The sequence below is a fragment of the Temnothorax nylanderi genome, unplaced genomic scaffold (assembly GCF_030848795.1).
Source record: "Temnothorax nylanderi isolate EJ_2023f unplaced genomic scaffold, tnyl_v1.0 TNYL_tig0031_pilon, whole genome shotgun sequence".
Taxonomy (NCBI): domain Eukaryota; kingdom Metazoa; phylum Arthropoda; class Insecta; order Hymenoptera; family Formicidae; genus Temnothorax; species Temnothorax nylanderi.
In genome coordinates, this window is record NW_027249093.1 from 1169590 (window position 1) to 1190096 (window position 20507).

Genomic DNA, 20507 nt, shown 5'->3' on the forward strand with positions numbered 1-20507 from the left:
AAAGTTTAGGTAGCATTATTATAATTAAAAATAACGGGCAATAAAAAAAACAAACCTGGCAAACAGACAATAAATTCATTTTCCAGGAAATTTAAATTAATAAAGTTAAACAAATTATGAAAATTATTCTGAAATTGTTAAGCTACGAATTGGGATATGTTCAATAGCTGCCAGAAGAAATGATAAAAAACGATATTGACTCTATCATTGGCGAATGATTACATTGTCCCATTTACCCAAGACTCTATAAAATACTCCGATTGATTCGAGACCTGCTGGCTCGTAACGAGATATTATACGCTTAAAAAGATGCGGTTCGCGTCGCGAGCGCGGGCAGGGACGTTCGAAGATACGCTTCGCTGATCCCGAGGCTCCATTAAAACCGATCGGGCCGAGCCGATGTTGCCGATCGGCGCGGCGCGTCGCGGTTACGGTGAAAATTGCACGAATTTTCGATGCGTGGACGCGCGCCCTGGATGCGTACCCTATCGACGTCGCGTCGCGACGTCGCGGTATGTATGGACATTAAGGCAACCGCGGCGACAACGGAACCGCGAATATAGCAGGCATAGTATAACATAGGTAAGTGTGCTTGTGGGTCAGTGGCACAAGAGCTGTTCGCCACCATCGCAGGCACAATGAACAGCCGCCGCCGCCGCCGCCGCCGCCGCTGCCACAGTCGTCGCTTTGCCCGGTTGCGCTGAAGTAAAATCGTTACCTACGTTATATAGATCGGAGCACAGACACCATTGTTCTTGAACTTATGCGCTCGAACGCATGAATCTACGCACGACAGGCGGTCGGTCCGTATAATACCCACATTGCGACGAAGAGGCGTCGACGCGGCAATAGTCGTTTGCATGAAGTATCATAGGAGGATATGCGCGTCGTTCCATTGTATCCGGAGTCCTCCATCGAGATTAGCGTTCGTCTAACACAATTTCTGTCATCGAGATGATAAAGTGCGGGGGAATTGTGAGTTTATTTACTCACACGCACTGTAAATCCAAGTGTGTTATTTCTACACGCATGAACGTCTAAAAATGACACATTTGACTGAAGCTCGTTTGACATGTTTTGTTAAATTAATATGTTTAATCGTATTAAATTAAAAGTTAAGATTTAAAACGGCAAGAAATGTGTGAGAAGAGCTTCAGTTAAAATAACACGCTTGGATTTGCAGTGTACGCGCACGTTGGAGAGTAAATTTGTTCTCTTGAAATGTGTGATTTGTAGTTTCACAGAAACTTAAAGAGCTGAGAAAATTTAAGAAGATTTATGTTTGTAATAAAATTATTTTTAATTCGCGTTATTTGTCGTCATTTCGGAAATAAAGCGTTTTGTGTAATTCTCTTTATCAACTGATAGAATTTGATGGAAAACGCGATTAGGAGACTGAAGTACTGGCCTGTTGCATGGTAGATGATTTAAAACAAGATTGAAATATATAATAAAAATAGTCTTATGGACAGTACAGCAGAATTGTTTTATAAGAACTCGTCTGGCCTTTAGCGGAAGCATACAGTGCTGCAGCGACTGCTTCGTGAGTTCATTGCACCCTTTTGCGACATTTTATAATTACGACCGCCGTCGCCGTTACGTTCTGCGAACACCGTGCAAAAATGCGCGATATCATTGGGGAAACATTCGACACACCGCGCTGAACGGAGTTGCCCAATAATAAGTCCCGCGGACGGCGCGGACATGACGATTTTTGCCAACGTGCTTGACCCGTGCAACTTTAAAAAGATTGTGCGTTTGCAGGGCGGAATCGCGAAATCTCGAGGATTGGTCAAGAACATATTTTTTATAATCTTCCAATTTAAGTAATTGTAATTTAATTATAATACTTATCTGAACTTAATTATAAATTAGTAGATATTAACCCTAGTTACCTAGGGGTTACTGTCCTTATTTTTTATCTAAGTCGTTACTACTATGAATCTGGGAGACCTTTATCTATTCTATTCATATCTCAGACAAACATCAGTATTTTTTACCGCTTTTTTTAAACGTCGAAACCTGCTTAAGCGAACTATAAGTTTTATTTAGAAACCTAACCTAACCATAAATAAGAAAGAAGTTATAAAAAGGCTTAAAGAAGAATTTTTATATAACTAGAAAAAAATCATATTTCTGCATGAATCTTTCGGACCCAAGGATAGTAACCTATAGAGTTAAAATATTTATATAAAATATATATATAAAATATATATATTCTTTATATTATTTTTGTATATTACATTTCAAATGTCGTCATCACTGCATTCCGCCAATCTCCAAAAAATTATGAATGTAATTATGTTAGTTTTAACAGTACTTCTCAGAAGTTTTTCAGAATCAAAAATAATTGCATTGCAGGTACAAGATCTGATGATTTGGTTTTAGGAATGAAAGCAGTTACTAGAAATCTTTATCCCCAGGTAGAACAGCAAGTCACAATAAAGTCAAAATGACTGCAAAATGACGATTTTTGGTCATTTTACCATCATTTTACCATCATTTTGACGTCATTTTGATTTTATTGTGACTTTCCGTTCTCCCTGGGTCCCTTCAAGAAAACAATGATAGAACTAAAATGAAAGACATTCTTATAATGACGAACTCGAGAAGGGTCGCTTCGTATTCGTCACGTTGCGCCAGAATTATACAGTTACAATGTTACGACATTCTAACTGTCTCACTTGGGATTTCGGGTATTTACAAGCGGCAGGGGTCAGCCACGCGGGATCTGTATGTCGGGCTTCTACACCTTGACATTCGACCGGCGAACAGAGAAAATCGTGTCAAACGTACAGCGTTCGTGACTTCCTCGACCTAAATTCGGCCGAAAAACGCGATCGAAAACGTCGGAAACTACCTGGCAGATTAAGTTGCGGAGGCAGCGAGGAGCTCGTTAATTTCACGTAGACCTTAACGGAAATTTAATCTGAAACCTTGGAATACCTAACGTCAAAAATTAAAGAAGCACGTGTGTGCGGGTCGCATGCGTCGAATACGTATCCTTTCACTTAGAAGACCACACGCGCGCTTATTAGCCAGTGAAATTTTTACGAACGATTAACCAAGATGAAAAATAATTCTCGCCGCGGAATATTTGGTCAAAAGTGAAAGGCGAGTTTAGTCCGATTTTATTATTATATATTCAGAGGTCACACTTTTTCGTTCATCGGATCGATCGGAGATCAATTAAGAAGCGAAAATAACGAAGTAAGAAATATCGTGGTGCAAGACACAAATCGTCGATCTCATAATTTTTATTGGAGGCGTGATTATGTGTTCCTTGTCTTTTGCAAAAATGTGTGCATCGCATATGCATGCGTAACAAGCTACTGTCTACAGTGGAACTCACTTTTACTCAGGCTTGAAAACAAACACGTGGCACGTAAGGATTTCGCGCGGTGGGCCAGGAAGAGGTTCTTACGACCAATTTTGGCAACACGCCATAATCGCCATATATTAGTTTCTTTCGATTCTATACATCGCCAGAAAATCTTTTACTAAGAAGATCTGCGAAAAGACTTGAATATTTAGTCAAAATGCACCATGTCGTATTTATCGCTTACAGGAATATCAAATTAAATTGAAGAATTATAGAATTTGGCACATTAAATGTTATTTACTTCTACAAACTTAAACAAAGAGTGTAATTATTTTTCAGCGCATATATTTGTAAATTTAATTTCGATTAGCTTAAAATCGTTTTTATGCAGCTTGGTCAGTTTTTGCGCGAGTTTGCAAAAATCCAAACGGATTGTCTGACTCTATTTATCGCTCTTATTACATATACATATTTCGCATTGCACCTTTCACGTAACTCAGGACGGACATTAAACGACCTACCGAAGTATTCAGCCCGCTAATTAATTACGTGAGTAATTATATTGCACGTCCGACTATTTTCCATCGCCACGACGGAATAACGCCATGACACAGGCATAAAGTTTCGGAAAGATACGAGCGTAACGAAGTGGTAATGCCACCGCGCGCGCGGCGGCGGCGGCTGCGGAGTGCGGAGCGCGTTATGCTTCGGCACGCACCACTGGCCGCGCACTCTTTTTTCTCGGACGAGTGTAACGCGAGGAAAAAAGAGATCGTGCAAAATCGTGACATCGTTCTCTTATCCTCTTATCCGTTTTCGTCGATAAAATATAAATATTATAATTTCATCGGGAGAACGGCCGCGCCGCTCGACAAGCCGGGACGGAGGAATGGCTCTAATCTAAAAATTACTGCACAGCTCCACAGGGATGAAGCGGCGATATTTTGAAATCTTTCCAAAAAAAGCTATGGATATTTTATCCAAAAATAAACGATGTAGAGAGACCCTTTTAGAATAATCGACAAATTCAACTCATTTTTGCACTTTATAATTACAAAAAAATTTGAATTATCGTGTAAATGATTTGAAACTTCTAATCGACATTGAATTCCTTTATCTTATACAGTAGTGTTTCTTAAGTAAATATAAAAAAATTGAAAGGGATATTCCATGGCTTATTTTAAGAAGAAAAGGTCCTATAAACATATGCGCTAAACCCTAAACTGCTTCGTTTTGAAAATACAAGATGTCAAAGTTGTGAAAAAAAATATGAAAATTTCAGAAATCTGGAAAACGTTTAAAGATATTTTATTCAAATTTAGTATGCGTACATGTGGTATTAAGAACTATTTTCCAGTACTGATGAAACATTTTCAGATCTACCAGGGGTGTATACGTATGAGTAATCATATTAAGCTTTTTTAATAAAAAAAAATGGTACGCCACTGTTTTTTTCAAGTTTAACAATTTTTAGCTATCTTTTTTTTAATTTCCGAACTAAAACTCTACAAAAACTACCTCTAGTGTTTTTTTTTTAATAATGCGCTGCTTTCGAGATAAAGTAAAAAAATTGAAATTAAAAATTGCAAATACAATCATGTGTATCAATACTGATCAATATCGTTACTGGAGAGAATAGTTCTTAATGCACGGTTCTTACATGAACAAATATTAAATTAGAATAAAACATCTTTAAATGTTTCCTAGATTTTCGAAATTTTCATATTTTTTCACAACTTTGACACTGTATTTTGAAAACAAAGCAGTTTAGGGGATATGTTTATAGACATTTTCTTTCTAAAATAAGCCGCGGAATATCTCTTTCAATTTTTTCGTACTTACTTAGAAAACACCCTGCATATATATTGCACATATTATTGAATATATCATTTACATTAGTTGAAGAGGTGACTCACGAAATTGCTAAGTGCTTTGAAACTTACCAAAGGTCAATCAAGAACTTGTTATTTTTTAAATAAATTTTTTCTTTTTTATTCTTTGGTACACATAAATTATAAAAGTTCTTTTTGTTACGTGTCTGTTCTATTGTCTCTTTTCCTTTTTACATCAAAAACCTTTGTCAAATTATTATAAAGAACCGTTCGATCAATTTCATAAAATAGTGTTATTTGTCATTTGTAACAAATGGAAAATTATTAATTTATGGCTACAGAAGCCACAAAGGTGCCGAAAGCCGTCGCGCAACTTTTTTTCCTATATTTTTGAAAAGATTTGTTCTTTTTCGAAGAACCTCTTAAACTGCAATAACTTACGAGTGAAAAACAAGAATATATTTTGTCTCACTCTAACTTCTTCCAAAAAGAACAACATAAGCTAAAAGAACATTGCTACTGAATCGTCTTGGTGGGAAATATTCTTACTTAAAATTGTCATGCGTGCCAATGCCATTACATCCGTCGGACAATCCTAAGATACAGAGAGCGTATTCTTTGATGACCTACCATCAACAGGTAGGTCAAACAGGTAAGGCTACCTGAATTACACAATGATTTTCGGCCGCACAATGCGACCGTGGTGGGTCTATTTTGATGCACCGAACTAAGCGGCACTTGCCAGGGCCCAGGGCACTTGTCGCAGTATATTAACAACGATAACCCGCGGCGATCTTTCGTTCGTCGATAAGTGGAATCTCAAAATAACGTGCCGGGCCCGAAACGTGCCAACAAAGAGACCGCGTATACACGAGTTCCGGTTCTTCCGGAATCTCTTTCTTCAGCCGCCACGTTCTAACCGGCCTAACTGGACGATTCCGTTGGAAACTGGGGGGAACTTCTCTCTTCACTTTTACCGCGTGGCGGACGGAAAAGTGCGAACTACGCGCGCGCGCGCACACCCGTTTTTCACGCGTGCTTACGTAGCCGGGGGCCGCAAAAACTCGGGACTCGCGATCTCGCATCCACGCACGCGTTTTACGGCACTTGGATTATTTCACCAGTACCTGTCTTACGACAAACAGGGAAAATAAATGCAAAAGCAATTTCGGTTCTTCAAGCGTTTACATCAAACTTAGACTATACTAATTTTTTAATAATTCTGATTCTAATAAATCTTAAAAAAAAAGAGAGGAGAGAAAGAGAGTGTATTTGACATATAATTCATAATGCGACAGTGTCTCCTTTTCAATTTCTTTCTACATTTGTACGACATTAAAAAAATCTAATTTCTTGTGTAAATCTCTAAAACAAGTTAAATTTTAAACTGTAGGTACTTCTTTTATTTTTTATGTATTTAATTATTTATGTTTTATTTAATTTCCAAAGTACCCCCCAAAAATTGTATAGCTAACGGCGCCAATGGTGTCGCATCTCTCGGTGTTGTTAGAAATGTAGACGTGATAATAAAGCTTTATAGACGTTCACACAGTTTGATAGGAAAAAATCCGATATAAGTTCAAATTTAATCTCGCAAATATAAAGAGAGCACATTTTAGAACTTTATATCGCATTTATTTAGAATTTTAGATAGCCTTCCTAAAAATCGTCTAGAGGAGGATCCTGACGCCGATACGACGCTCCGCAACTCTGATTTCTGCGACTTCTTTCGTTGTTTTGCTTTCTCTTTCAGAACTGGCATGCTCTAGTTCGTTCGGAGCGGTCCGTCCATCTATCGGTGGACTATCTTTTGTCGGCTTGAGACTTTGATTCTTTTCTCGATCCAATCGAGCCGAACTGGCGAGCGTACCATAAAATCGGGAGGAAGGGACAAGCGAAGGGACACGTGGCAAAGTTCACTTTACTCCGTTACATGAATATCTTTATATTTCGCCACACAGCAAATATCAATCAGTATATCATAATTCAATATATTTTATATTATAAATAGATATATATTATATGTATATGTATATATAAAAAATAGACATATAATTATACAATGAGTTTGGTGAAGAATGTATTTTGTGCTAAACTCGAACTGCATCTGAAGTTCGATGATCCCAACAAAGCGCAACGTATTGTGCGCTTTGCAATAATAATAAGCGATAAAGATTCAGATTATCATTAGCGAGTCTTCTCAAGAGTATATAAAGAGTATATTAAGCCCCTGGAAGTTTAATATATAAAAATATACGATTACTTTACGCGGTTTAACTTGCATAGCTCTGGCAGCGTAATTTTAACGTTGGATTATAAATAATGTCCGAATTATCTGGAAAAAAAAAAGATTTTTACGAGTAGTATTTCTTAATTTCATTAAGTAAGAGCGGCTCCGTCGTTTCATTTATCTCCACGAATCTCTTGTTGGCTCGGCTAAAGTAATAAATGTCGCCGGTGTAAATGTCGAACCACAGCGCGTGGATGTGCAGATCGTGCCTCTCCAGGCGCTTCTTCAGGAACCCGTACGACGCGATGTTCTGGAGCTGCTGCAACGTGTTGATCTGCAACAACAAGACAAGTTTCCTCGAGTGTCAACGAGACAGACGAGACCGGCGCGGGCGCGGCGTCTCGCTCGACCGTGTACTGACTTGCGACAGTTTGTCCTCGATGGCAAACTTGTCCTCCGGATCGATGTAAGCGACGAATTTTCGCAGCGGCGTCTCGGCCTGGAAGAGGATCGGCTCGCGGAAACCGGCTACCTCGAGATGCTGAAACTTCGCCAGGCTGCTGCTGGCGTGCGCGCACAGCCACGCTCTCAGCGGCGACATTCTCCTGTTCGTCTGAAATTCGGACGGCGCGGCGTTATCGCTTGCGAAGGCGAGACGCGAGAAAAGAAAAAGAAAGAAAGAGAGTTTATCGCGGACGAATCGGGCAACGCACTTGCGACGCGAACTCCTCGTCCCGTAGAGCGTAGAGCAGATTCATCGCCTTGCAATCGCTGTGGCCGCAAACTATAACGTGCCTTATGTCGTTCACCACGCATCCCAGCTCCAACGCCGCCGATTCGCACATGGTAAATTCGTCCACGAAGTGCTGCGAGTGCGGCACGACATTACCGGGGTTTCGGACTGAAAAGGTAAACTCTGTTAGGCCGTCCGATACACGTTGCTCCTTCTTTCGGCTCTTTCGTTCCTCCATGTGATGGATGAATTGAGAAAAATTCGGAAACCCCACATCCAGTAAGTAAAATATCCCGAAAGGCACAAAAATCCTTGCAAATATCGTTATGCTAAGAACAGTATCTTTAGAATCATTTCATTACAAATATATATGTATAAAGGAGATACAAAATATAATATGTATAAAAATATATACATATAACAAACGAAAAATTAAATTTAGAAAAGAAGATACTAATTTGAATAAATTGGTTCTCGTGGTTCTCCTGATTGAAATAAAATTTTGATAAATAACAATAATTATGTACACAATTGAGATTATTGCATCGAATGAATACTGTACTCGTTCTCTCGTTAGATGATCTGATGTTGTAAGGAGCGTACTTATTAGAAATAGGGAAAAAATACACTGCGGTGGGATCAGAAAAATTAAAGAAGCAACAGGGGGTTACGCGATAATGCAACTATAATAAATCGTACCGACAAACATGTCTCCAACGTTCGTTTCCGTAAATCTAGTTGGGATCATCCGGGAGTCCATGCAGGTAAAGAACACTGCCTTTGGCTGTGATAGGAGTAACAGACATCAAATTACTAGCTGTGCTAACAATACTATATAATATACGGCATAGGACGAAAGTCTTTAGATAAATTTTTTTTTAAGTATAATACTATATGTATATATATCCGACTAGTCCCATTTTAAGTGCCCACTTAAATTTTAGATAATTTATGAATTTATTTATGAAGATATTTAGAGAATTTATAAGATTTAATCTAATATTAGATTAAAATATTAGATTTATTAAGATGTTCAAAGTATATGAAATACAAAGACATCTCTTCTTAAATTTTTTAGAATTTTTTCTTTATATTGTCAAGAGTAGGGAATCTAAAACAGTAGGGAATCCAAAAGACGTTTAAAAAACATCTAAGACGTCTTTTTTAGACATGCGTGCTGTTTGGAGAGGTGTATATGATATAAATTGAACGTGTTATACATACATATATGGAGGAAGGAGGGGCTATTTTTTGAGTCAATTAAAGAATTATACATAAATTAAATATAAAGATACTATAAAATAAAAGAAACATAAATTATAAATATTTATAATAAATAACGAAATTATTGCAAAATTATATTGTAGTAACATTAGGTCTAGATAAGTACCTAATTATTCCTTCAATCATTTATGTGATGTTAATAATATACTTTTAATCATGCACCAGCAAAATAAAATTAAAAAATCGGATAAAAAATGTTCAAGACAAGAAACAGCTTGTCAATTGTCAGGGTATAGGAAGTAGCTTTTTTAGTCATGGGGCTTTCTGGCTTTTTGTCTTGAAAATTCTTTATCCGATTTTTTTCTTTAACTGACTTAAATTATAGCCTCTCCTAACTGTATTTCACAGCCGCAGTTTTAGTGCACTTTTAGTAATATCGATAAATATTCTTTAACATCCTAATCTACGGCAATATCAAACGAGCATATATACTCTATTACTGATAAAAAGAAAACCTACTATAATATTTAAAATATATTCCATAGTCGGTAAGATAGATGTTCTGCCTGATATCTAAATTACAGTATTATCAATAAAGCAACCAATATTTCCCTAACATAACAGCATAAGGTAAATACCCTGTCTGTCGATATATAATCTACGTAAAGTGCTCTACCGGTAAAAACAGAACATGAATTTTTCCCTATAGTGAAACACCGCATCAATAAAGCAAGTGCCATCATTAGATACGCGTACTTTAATCAATTATTAGTCAATCGATGGTTCGAGGTCATAATACGGGCCACTGCATTTAAAACGAATAATATTATTATTATTATTATTAACCGAGTCGTATTAAATAAACGGAGTTGCGAGTTTGTTCTTGCCCGCTGTCACCTGCATAGGGGTGGTATCAACAAAACGCACGTGGACTCGGCGTGGCAGCGCGAGAAGTATCGTGTACCTATATATCGAAAGAATCATCACGCGAGATTTCTTTCTTTTTAACGTAGTATGGAACGTACCTCGGGATGGTCTTTGACCTGTTGAAATTGCTTCACCATTCCTTCCCGATGGCACTTCCTGTACTTCATGATCCCCTTGAGTATTCTGTCCATCGCGACATTCGAGCGATAACTGTGGAATAAATCGCAAGAAACTTGTTTTCCGAACGTGAGGACAGCACACTATTCCGCCATTTAGTAACTGGCGGCGGGAAATTTAATTTCCCTCTGATCTATGATAGGAACAAACGCCGAATCTTTTTTTTTTTTAATTCAAACTTCTTCGACTTCATAAAATACACTAAAAACTAAAAAAAAATTTTTTAATGAGTATATGTACAACCTATATTTAAAAAATTGAAAACCAGGTGGTTTCTAATATAAATCCATTTTACTTTTAGAATCTATTTCATCGAGACTATTTCTATCGATTCTAATAATTTTAAATAACTATATTATTCGACGTAGAAGAAATACAAGTCTATACAAGCCTATTCGTGGTTATAATTTATTTGCACATTTAAAAAATACATCATAGTTTCGTTACATCTCGTATGTAAACCTTGCATTTAAGGATGTAAACATACAAATACACCGTACAATCCTTCTCTACGAAATTGACGTTAACTATTTATCGACTTTACAACCATAGCACGATGCAACATAGGCTGCACATCCACTCGATAGCTCCTTTTATATTTGAGAACACAATCCTCAGTAGTAAAAGCTATCAGTGAACACATAATTAAGAGTGGTTATACGTATCTGTTATCTTCATCGGAAGCTTCTCTACCGTCGTGAATCACTATCGAGAACAGAAGCTCTCAAGTGGACGTTCAGTCATCCATCGTGACGCATGCAGATACAGAAGAAAGACATACAATAATTTATTTATAACTAACATTCGTTGGATGTTATTGCAATATGATTCGAATCGCGAATGATCCTTTAATCGAAAATGTAAAAAAAAACCCGATTCCAAATGAAGCGAGAATATCGCGCATAAACGGGAACTGTTCTACGTCGATAAATCGCAGATGCATTATGACCGTATTACATCCGCAAGTAACATGTGGGATGAATTCATATTGATACAGTCCTAATATACGGCCTGAAATACAGCGATAACCGTCAGCCTCTTTCGGACACGTCGATTATATACTTGTTTTGTCATAAACGCTCACGTTGAAAGCCACAGATTGTATATACTTTGTGACTCCCGATCTCCGATCGATAATCGTATCCTTCCCCGCGATTGCGCTTTATTAACGATACGATTCCAGAAAATTCAGCAATTGTTAACAGAATGGACCCGGGTGACGAGGCGCCTGGGTCGCGCCGACTTCTATCTGCTCAACGCCGAGCTCTGGCTGGCGCGCTCCAACTTTTCGAAGTGCTTCCGCGCGTTGCGTATATTGATTAATGTCGCCGCGGATGCTGAAAGAAGACCGCGCCACGTTTCAACATTTTCATTGGCATTTTCAACGCCAGGTTTCACGCAACGTGGAAAGTTCAGATACTCACGTATAGTTGGATCGGACATGATGACCATCACGTATGTATTTGAGGTAAATATATCGATGAAGGCCGCGAAATTGGTGTTTCTAACTTCCATACTTTGAAACTGCGCCGCCAACTTGCTGCAAAGTCAACACAATGTCTCATCTCGTTCTTGTTAAGTCTGTATCAGACTATGGATTGGGATTGAGAGATTGGATTAAAATTTAATCAATCGGAATAAAGAAAACTAACCTCAAGTTTAGTGAACTTTGCCCTAAAACTGGTCAAATTTCAATCCAATCTCAATCTCAATCCATAGTCTGATACAGGCCTTAGACCTGTTACTTTTCCGCGTGACTCGTACTTACCTGCAACTCAGTTTGAATTGCTTTATTATGTTGGAAACCTTCTCGAAGCGATGAACGTCTCTGTGAAACTGTCGCTGGCAATGACTTATTACTAGGAAGGTCGCTCTTTCAAACAGAAGAACTTCGTCCGCGTCGATAATATTAGCAAACTGATTCAAGCTTTGTTCAAGTTCCTTCACATTGGGGATCAGCATATATACAATGGATGACCATGCCCTACAATAACGATTTAATGAGGGTTTAATAGCACTTGTCCGCTTTAATTGCACTTTTTATTCGATACATACCTGTATAACGTTTCGTCCCATATGCTCGTTCTGAAGCAGGTGCACTCTAAAGGCAAGCTCAGTCTTTTCAGATCTTCCTCCCTTTCCCTGAAAATGTAGTCGCGTTGGTCCTCCTGCACGAGATCCATTTTGTGAACCAGGCAAAATATCTTTGCCTCCGGACTATTCTGCAGTATCGCCTCCAAGCAGCTCTGATAATAATGCATATCTTTGTCCAATTCCCTCGACTCAACGTCAAAGACATATATTAACACCTCCACATTTCTGAATATGTTGTCGCGTTGCGACGCGAAATAATTCTCCATGAATGCCTCTTGCCCTCCGCAATCCCACAAGTTCAGGACCAGATTGCCGAGAAAACGAACGTGGGAGTGTTCTACGTCAACTGTAACAAATTGCCGTTGCATTAGTCCCTCTTTCGGCGACTATTTACCGTAATATCCGTAGCTTACTTGTCGCTCCTAGACGATGGGTATCGCGTGCGATGTAGTTGGCGAAGATAATGCTTCGCATACTTGTCTTGCCGGACCCACTCTTGCCCATTAACAGCACCTAAAATTGGAGCACGTTATTCATGAAATTGCCTCGCAGGACAAAGAAGTGCCTCCATACGAAAGAAAGCTTATGCGAGAAGGAAGAATGCAATTCCATGCGTTTTAGCAATATAAAAAGAAAATGTTTACCTTCTTCTTCATCTTGAATGAGTACCGTTCGTTTCAATAAAGCCTTCTGGAAAAAGAGTTTCACAATACACGCTGGCTGGCCTCGTCAACTGCCGTGTCTGGCTTATCAACTGCTCTCCGCCCTAGAGCAAGGATCGCACGCAGTAATACACTCAACCTATACGGCCTACGGCTGCCTATCGATGCGCCATGCTCTTAATGCGCTGGTAGCACATCCACATGCTAGCAACACACATCACAGTCATCACACACATCAAAGCGACAACCACGTCCGTGTGCTTGTGCTGTCGAGCGTCCGAATGTTTCCGAGTCTAACCGAAGTATAGCCACCTGCTATACAGGGTGTCGCGAAAGAAGTGTGCGTGTCTCGAATCTCGATCGATCTGTATTCGACTCTTCCATGTTGAGAAAGGTGATTAAATTTGTTTGTTTATTTAATAAACTTAATTAACGGTGTCCATCGAGTTGCGACGTAAAGAATTCCGACAATTATAGGAACGTAATGCGAAACGTGTCATGCAACATCTTGGAGACTTTGAATTTCATATCCGCGCGTTCACGGGACCTGCGACGATTCGGGAGAGATGTTTTTTTCGACGATCGAAAAGGGGTAAGGAACGTTATATGTTACACGAATAAACGATTTATACTTTGGATATAAAATGTTATAAACAAACTCGTTTGGTACTCGAAGAGTCTAAACGTCGCCGCTTCTCGAGTCTGCACGCGAAGTGCACAGTTTGACATGAGCAGGAAATGCATGATATCAAAATAAAACACCTTATCAGAAAAATTTGCAAAACGACAAACGATAAATGATATGATATACGATAATGCAATGTACAAACAAAATATATTTAAATACTTATGGCACTAATAGTAATAAAAAATATATTTTCTCCTATTCTCCTTTCAACATAAGGGGCTGCGCACAATGAAAGGAATAGGGAACAAGGAACAGGGAATAGGGAACAATATTAAAATTCATTAATATATATATATGTAATTTATTAACACAGAACAGACGAACAGAGGAATAGCGCTAAGGAACAGTGATGAAATTTTATTCTATTTCTGTATGCCATATGCACAATGAATATGTGTTAATATTAAAACTGCTCCCTATTCTCCGTTCCCTGTTCTCTATTCCTTTCATCGTGCGCAGCCCCTAAAAGTATCTCATCATGAATACGCAATAATTATAAGCTGATAAGACGCGCTAGAATATCTTATAATAAAAACTACAGAGAACACGTATAGAAATTCTCCATTCATTGATATTTCGTTGAACACGTCAATTTCGGACGCCATATCTCGATACCTAGGCTGGATATCGCGAGAGTGTCATTCATGTAGTCCATCTGCACATAGAAGCCACGAACAATTACATACAATATCTAATAAAATTCACGATATTGCAAGATAAGACTAGTAAGAATGTTGTTAATTTTAAGGATTTTACTTACATTTGGAAGACAACGATAAAACGTGATTTCAAAGTTTAAATGTGAGTAAAAATTTAATTGTTAAACTATATTTTTCATTTTACGCATAGATGTTTAACGAATGTTTTCTTCAAAGTCAATGATACGATATTTTCGGCAAAAACGTTTACGCGCGATACTCACGCTTAAGATAGTTTCGAACTTCGAACGTAAAGTAGCGATGGACCTTGGCGGATCCGTAAGGCTCGAAATTCTGACGGTGCCGTCTATGGAACTCGTTATCAGGGATCCGTGCGTCAGACGCACCCCCGTTATCGAGGCCGTATGCTCGGTGGAATAAGATTTCACTAGCTCGAAATCGTTCTTTGGATCCAGCATGTGCAACTTCGCCTTGCTGTCCCCGATGCAAACCCAATCCCGTCGCATATTCATGCACCCGGGATACGCTTCACCTGGAAACTAAAAAGCACAGCTTAGACATCGTAATCGGGTCTCGTTTCTCTCCATGTTAAAAAGTACGGGATGAAATTACTGTGATAGACTTCATGATCCGACCGGCTCTCTGATCCCAAACGGCCACCGTCCCGTCCAAGCTAGCGGACAGGATGTATTCCGTGTTCATGGCCAGCTTAGTCACGTCTTCAGTGTGGGGTCGGTACTTGTAAATCGGGTAATTACTCGATCTCGAATCGAACACGTATATTCCGTACTTTGAGCCAGTCGCAAAGACGGCCCGCTCCGGACACGAAGACACGCACGTCAGCCAAGACATTACGTTGAATATTTCTCTATGAAAACAGACCCGTACTTTTTGAATTTTATATTTTTATTAATTGCGCTACATTATTCTACATTTACGAATTATCTATCTCGACAAGCGAGACATAGAACGCGATATCTGCATTTGAATAATATGGAGGAAAGCGATTATTTCTCCCACAAATATTAGGAATTATCTTTCTCGCTCAGTTTATTCTTATCGCGATATGTACGAAAGGAACGGTTTTGCTATCGCATACATCTCGTAAGTTTTCTGATGGACGAAACCGGTGTTGGTAAGCATCCACGTCCTGACTCTATCGGAACTGCAACCTCGAATGCAACAGTAGATCGTGTTGTCTATCGCCGTCAGATCTCTGATAGATTCGTCATTCCCGACTCTGATGTAGCCGGTGTTCCCGATTTCATCACAGCATTCCTCGCGGGAGGGAAGTTTCCAGTAAAACAAAGTGGTCCATGTTGCGCCAACACAGGCGGTTTCATCCTGAAAACGAGAATCACATCATTATAACGTTTTTCACTAGGAGAGATGGCCAAAGACACTTGGCATAATATACATATAGGTACTACCTACATGCATCAGTAACACAGAACGGATGTAATATGGGTTTATATTTCTCAATTTCACCATAGAATCCTGCTGTTTCCATAGCGCTATTTGTTTCTCGATCGCAACGCATGACGACATCCAAAACAGTTTGTCGGGTTTCTCTGTAATGACACGTGACTTCTTATATCTAAGAAATATGACGAAAGCTGCTTATTCGTACTATAATATTGAGTACAAAAAGAATGCATATACATACATTTATTTAAGCACAAATAAAATACAAGCACATTCTTGATACAGATCTATTCACGTTTTTACTTTATGCATATCAAGTTATAATATTGCAATAAATGGAGCTGCTCAAGCTTGCTCCAGGCGATTTTTTTATAAATAAAAAATAAATAAAATTATGTAGAAGACGCTTATTTTTTTCAAGGAATAAAATAGTACGAAATAAAATTAACGCGATGTAAGCAACGACCTGCATATGCTTGCGCAAGTTTGAACAGCGCTGGCGTAAACTGACATACAGAGTGTTTTATTTATTCATAAAAATAATTGATCGTGCAAGGAGTAAGGTGCTATAAAGTTGAGCTAACCGGGGCGCAAAAGCGAATGGCTAGCATTCGGCCATATGTGGTCAATTCGCGCTTTCCACAGTGACTCATCCCTTAAAATCAGGTAGAATCGTGTGCACACTAAGCTCAAACCGTGTACTAGCGTCGACGCATCGAGGAAGGAACATATATGAAGGAATATCTGAAATGCAGAACAATAAAATAATTAAACGCACAATCAAACAAATGTTCCGGAAGAGATGGAGAATATGGAGACAGAACGAAAGAGGTATATTTGACCGTCGCTGATGGAGCATACTTTACTCCATCGACAAGCGACTACTTACTGCACGTACACTTACTGTAGAACTATTTCGGAATGGATTCCGATCGGAATTACTCAGTTCTTTCCTAGATTTCTATTGTGTTTATTAAAGAAAATGGAATAATTCTGATCGGAATCCATTCTGAAGAGTTCCATATAACGCGTGCCCTGGCGGACGAAATAACAGCGACGATTAAGAAAAAGAATTTCGCGCACGTGTACATGAAATACGACAAAAAATCGACGTTTTTCTTCTTCTTATACAAACCTCCACCGGGAGACGCAGCAATGACAATAATTGTGCATATTCCTCGCCGTCGTGGGCGCAGCTTGCATTCTCGTCATCCATTTCTTTCTCGCACCGTGCGAATCCGAGTATTTTCAGTTGATCTGTTCAAGACTGACCCGGTGGTTCAACGAAGGCGACTGAGGGTGATGTAAATGTAAACACGGAAGAACCGCCGTGCATTCGGTGCATCATGGGATGCGTTTCGTTTCGCTCATAATGCATTACTTATCCTAGGCTTATTCACCGAAAGTTAAACAGGGATAAGTGATGCATTATGCGCATTGAAACGAATGCGCGAAATGAAACGCACCCGGCACCCTTGCATCCACATCCACGCGTGCATCGCACATCGCACATGGCGCATGGCACGTATATGTGCCATGAGCCATCATATGAATTCATACCGACGTATAGTTGACAAACTAATTAAAAATTATTTATAATTATGTTTTTTTAATCGTTTGGAAAGCATTTGGAAAAATTTGGAAAAAACTTTTTAGAGTTTGGAAAACCATACAATAATTGAAAATTAATTAAAATTAATTGAACGCGGCGTATAGTTGGCAGACATATTATCTAAAATCTTTTTTCTTATCCAATCGCTCTAGAATCATTTGGATAAAGTGTCGAAATATATTTTATTATTTGGAAAACTACTCTATTTTAATAAAAATTAATTAACAAGTAAACGATACCGCTGAAATAAGTTGGCGCTGGAAGTTCATATTTTTTAATAAACAATAGCTCAAACGAATGCTCCTTAATTACTCCTTCAGAATCAAGATTTACTCCTCTCCTTTTAAAATTAATATTTTTAAAAATATTTACAAAAAACGTATATTTATAATTATCACTCAAAAACATATTTCTAATAACTTTGTGCAACTTAATCCAGCATAAAATGATTGCTCTTTATTGCTCCATTAATACTTTAATAATTTATTGCATTTTTATTGAAAAATTAACAAATTAATTATTTCACTTAAGTGATGATGCAGCCACCTATTGGCTGCCTATTGTAACTATATATATGGCTCGGCAGCCAACGGCGGATATATTCAAACGTAATATAACAGCTCTATTGTTTATAACTATACCGCAAAGAGTTTAACCCTTTAACCAATATTGATTTTTGGTAGAATAATTGTTCCTCGCTTGCTCTATTGGAATATTCAATCGCTCCATTCGTATAATTAATTTTGTATAATACTTTAGCGTGTTTATTGAAAAATTAACAAATTAAAATTTGTTAATTTTTCAATAAAATTTTTCAATAGGTGGCTGCGTTGTCACTTAAGTAAAATAATTAATTTGCTAATTTTTCAATAAAAATGCAATAAATTATTAAAGTATTAATAGAGCAATAAGGAGCAATCAAGGAGCAATCATTTTAGGCTGGATTTAGGCTGCATTCCGATATTCACTGTCAGCAACTTTCAGTACTGAAAATCTATAGTATATGTGACGTAAAATATAGATTTGCAGTACTGACAGTGAATATCGGAATGTAGCCTTAGTTGCACAAAGTTATTAGAAATATGTTTTTGAGTGAATTATAAATTTCACGTTTTTCGAACATACGAGTCTCGATACTCTCGATCGATCCGTTCACGGCACCGAGTGCACTAGCGCAAGTAGCGCAGCACATCTACTTTCTTTGCAAGCTCCTCGGTTAGATCGATGTGTCACGTGAACAGTACGAAGAATTCTCTCATGTGATCTGATGTGATCCCTTCGGTTTTCGATAGCTGTAAATAGCTCGCACACGCGATACGGCCGCTTGCTCCGCGCTCGTACGCCACTTTTCGAAGGATCTGTGATCAGACAGGAAGAAAAAAATAATGGGCGCTTCCGCGTTACCCGTGATAGCCTTCACGCTTCTCTGGGGTATCGTGCTATTCCTTGGAGTAGCTCTACCACTTTTCGTTCCGAAGGGACCAAACCGAGGGTAAATAGACGCTCTCAACGCTCTTATTTGCCGTCGCGCATTCTTGTCCCGTTGCAATTCACATGTACATGAATCTCACGAAACAGACGGATATTTTCTCTCACGCAAACATATTTTTCCTTCTAACGTTACAGCTCTTGCAAAATTTGGCAATGACAGCAAGGCGTTTTACTTAACTTTCCGTGAAGATTTCCGTTAATAGAGATACTTCGAAAATATCAATATTCGCTCAAGTATTATTCATAATTAATTTTAATTTATGTGTGTTTCTAGGATACTACAAGTTCTACTGGTGTTAACGGGCTTTACGTGCTGGTTATTGTAAGTATAGTATTTTCTTGACATCTTGACGCTTCAATTTATATTTGTTATTAATACGTAAATGAATGTTTTCTTACAGCTGGCTATGCTGCTACATGGCGCAGATGAATCCATTGATTGGACCGAAGTTAGATAATGTAACCATCCTAGTTATGGCTCGAGAATGGGTATGTAAAAGAATATCAAAGATATAACTAATTGAACATATATATGTAAATTGATTGAATTAATTATTGTCGTCAAGCAATTACATACGGAAATGTATAAATAATTTATATTTGTAGGTATATTACTAGCTGTCTATAATGCACGTTGTTTTATTACAGGGTAATCCTATTCCCGACTAATGAACATTCCACGGTGCGCGAAATTCTTGATTTCAAGTATATACATCCATTCCCCGACGTTAATTTTAACGAAATTGTATAATTATAAATGGTGTAAAATTATATGAAGGTAAAACAAAATGCCAGTACATATTAATAATTCCTATAAGTGGAATAATTGTAATTCAGTTATATATATATATATATATATCTATAATTTAATTTGTATATAAGATATCTATCGTAATTGCTTAGAAATGTGTAAGAATTTTAATGTAATGATCATCTGAAGAAACTATTGTTGGGAAAACGAAATAACGTTGTTTTAATCAAACACATCCTTGTATTGCTCAAACCTGTGTTTCCCAGCAAAAGTAATGATACAAAAGATTAAGAAAGAATAAAAAAGCTATGTGCAATAAATAATAAAAATCTCACATTATTCAATAAAAAATAATAAAATTGTACTCTCTATAATTCACAAAATATAATTACATCAGAAGTCCTATATATTTTAATACGACTAGAATTTATAAGATTTATTTTCAAACAAAGATTTTTTTAAAGGATGTTGTAAAACGATATGTATATTACGGTAAACGATATAATAATTTATTGTTACGCAAAATAGCAATTTATGTCCTAAGTATAATATGAAATACATTTTATATAATCGCGTAATTTTCGATTATTAATTTCAAATATTATAATCCTCTCATTAAGTTATTATATACTCACAATATTTTTAACATATAAAGAATATATTCGTAAAATTATGTTTAT

The 20507-nt window shown here is 37.7% G+C and overlaps 4 protein-coding genes across 6 annotated transcripts; 1 reads left to right on the forward strand and 3 right to left on the reverse strand.

Annotated features, from left to right (window-relative positions):
- Positions 1–7069: 7069 nt before the first annotated feature.
- Cahbeta (carbonic anhydrase beta) lies at positions 7070–10526 on the reverse strand. Its single transcript, XM_071702754.1, has 5 exons — positions 10367–10526; positions 8817–8901; positions 8098–8285; positions 7806–7997; positions 7070–7718 (listed from the first exon to the last, which is right to left on the reverse strand). Exons 1-5 carry the CDS (start codon positions 10457–10459, stop codon positions 7509–7511), a joined length of 768 nt encoding a protein of 255 aa, XP_071558855.1. The 5' UTR covers positions 10460–10526; the 3' UTR covers positions 7070–7508.
- A 313-nt stretch (positions 10527–10839) lies between these two features.
- Positions 10840–14040, reverse strand: Raga-b (Ras-related GTP binding A/B). The gene is made up of 6 exons (XM_071702753.1): positions 13184–14040; positions 12953–13052; positions 12501–12885; positions 12214–12429; positions 11870–11985; positions 10840–11782 (listed from the first exon to the last, which is right to left on the reverse strand). Exons 1-6 carry the CDS (start codon positions 13193–13195, stop codon positions 11691–11693), a joined length of 921 nt encoding a protein of 306 aa, XP_071558854.1. The 5' UTR covers positions 13196–14040; the 3' UTR covers positions 10840–11690.
- A 134-nt stretch (positions 14041–14174) lies between these two features.
- LOC139770662 (F-box/WD repeat-containing protein 9-like) lies at positions 14175–17501 on the reverse strand. Of its 3 annotated transcripts, none has more exons than XM_071702748.1 (8): positions 17440–17501; positions 17109–17266; positions 16558–16717; positions 15983–16119; positions 15648–15892; positions 15161–15416; positions 14812–15087; positions 14175–14544 (listed from the first exon to the last, which is right to left on the reverse strand). In XM_071702748.1, the coding sequence occupies exons 2-8, from the start codon at positions 17187–17189 to the stop codon at positions 14455–14457; spliced, it is 1245 nt and encodes a 414-aa protein (XP_071558849.1). In that variant the 5' UTR covers positions 17190–17266; positions 17440–17501; the 3' UTR covers positions 14175–14454. The 3 variants fall into 3 exon arrangements, with proteins under 3 accessions (XP_071558849.1, XP_071558848.1, XP_071558850.1); XM_071702747.1 differs by having other exon boundaries at positions 17374–17491; XM_071702749.1 differs by having other exon boundaries at positions 14855–15087; positions 17109–17484.
- A 1301-nt stretch (positions 17502–18802) lies between these two features.
- Positions 18803–20191, forward strand: LOC139770661 (V-type proton ATPase subunit e 2). Its single transcript, XM_071702746.1, has 4 exons — positions 18803–19077; positions 19351–19398; positions 19478–19565; positions 19725–20191. The coding sequence occupies exons 1-4, from the start codon at positions 18971–18973 to the stop codon at positions 19743–19745; spliced, it is 264 nt and encodes an 87-aa protein (XP_071558847.1). The 5' UTR covers positions 18803–18970; the 3' UTR covers positions 19746–20191.
- The last annotated feature ends 316 nt before the right edge of the window (positions 20192–20507 follow it).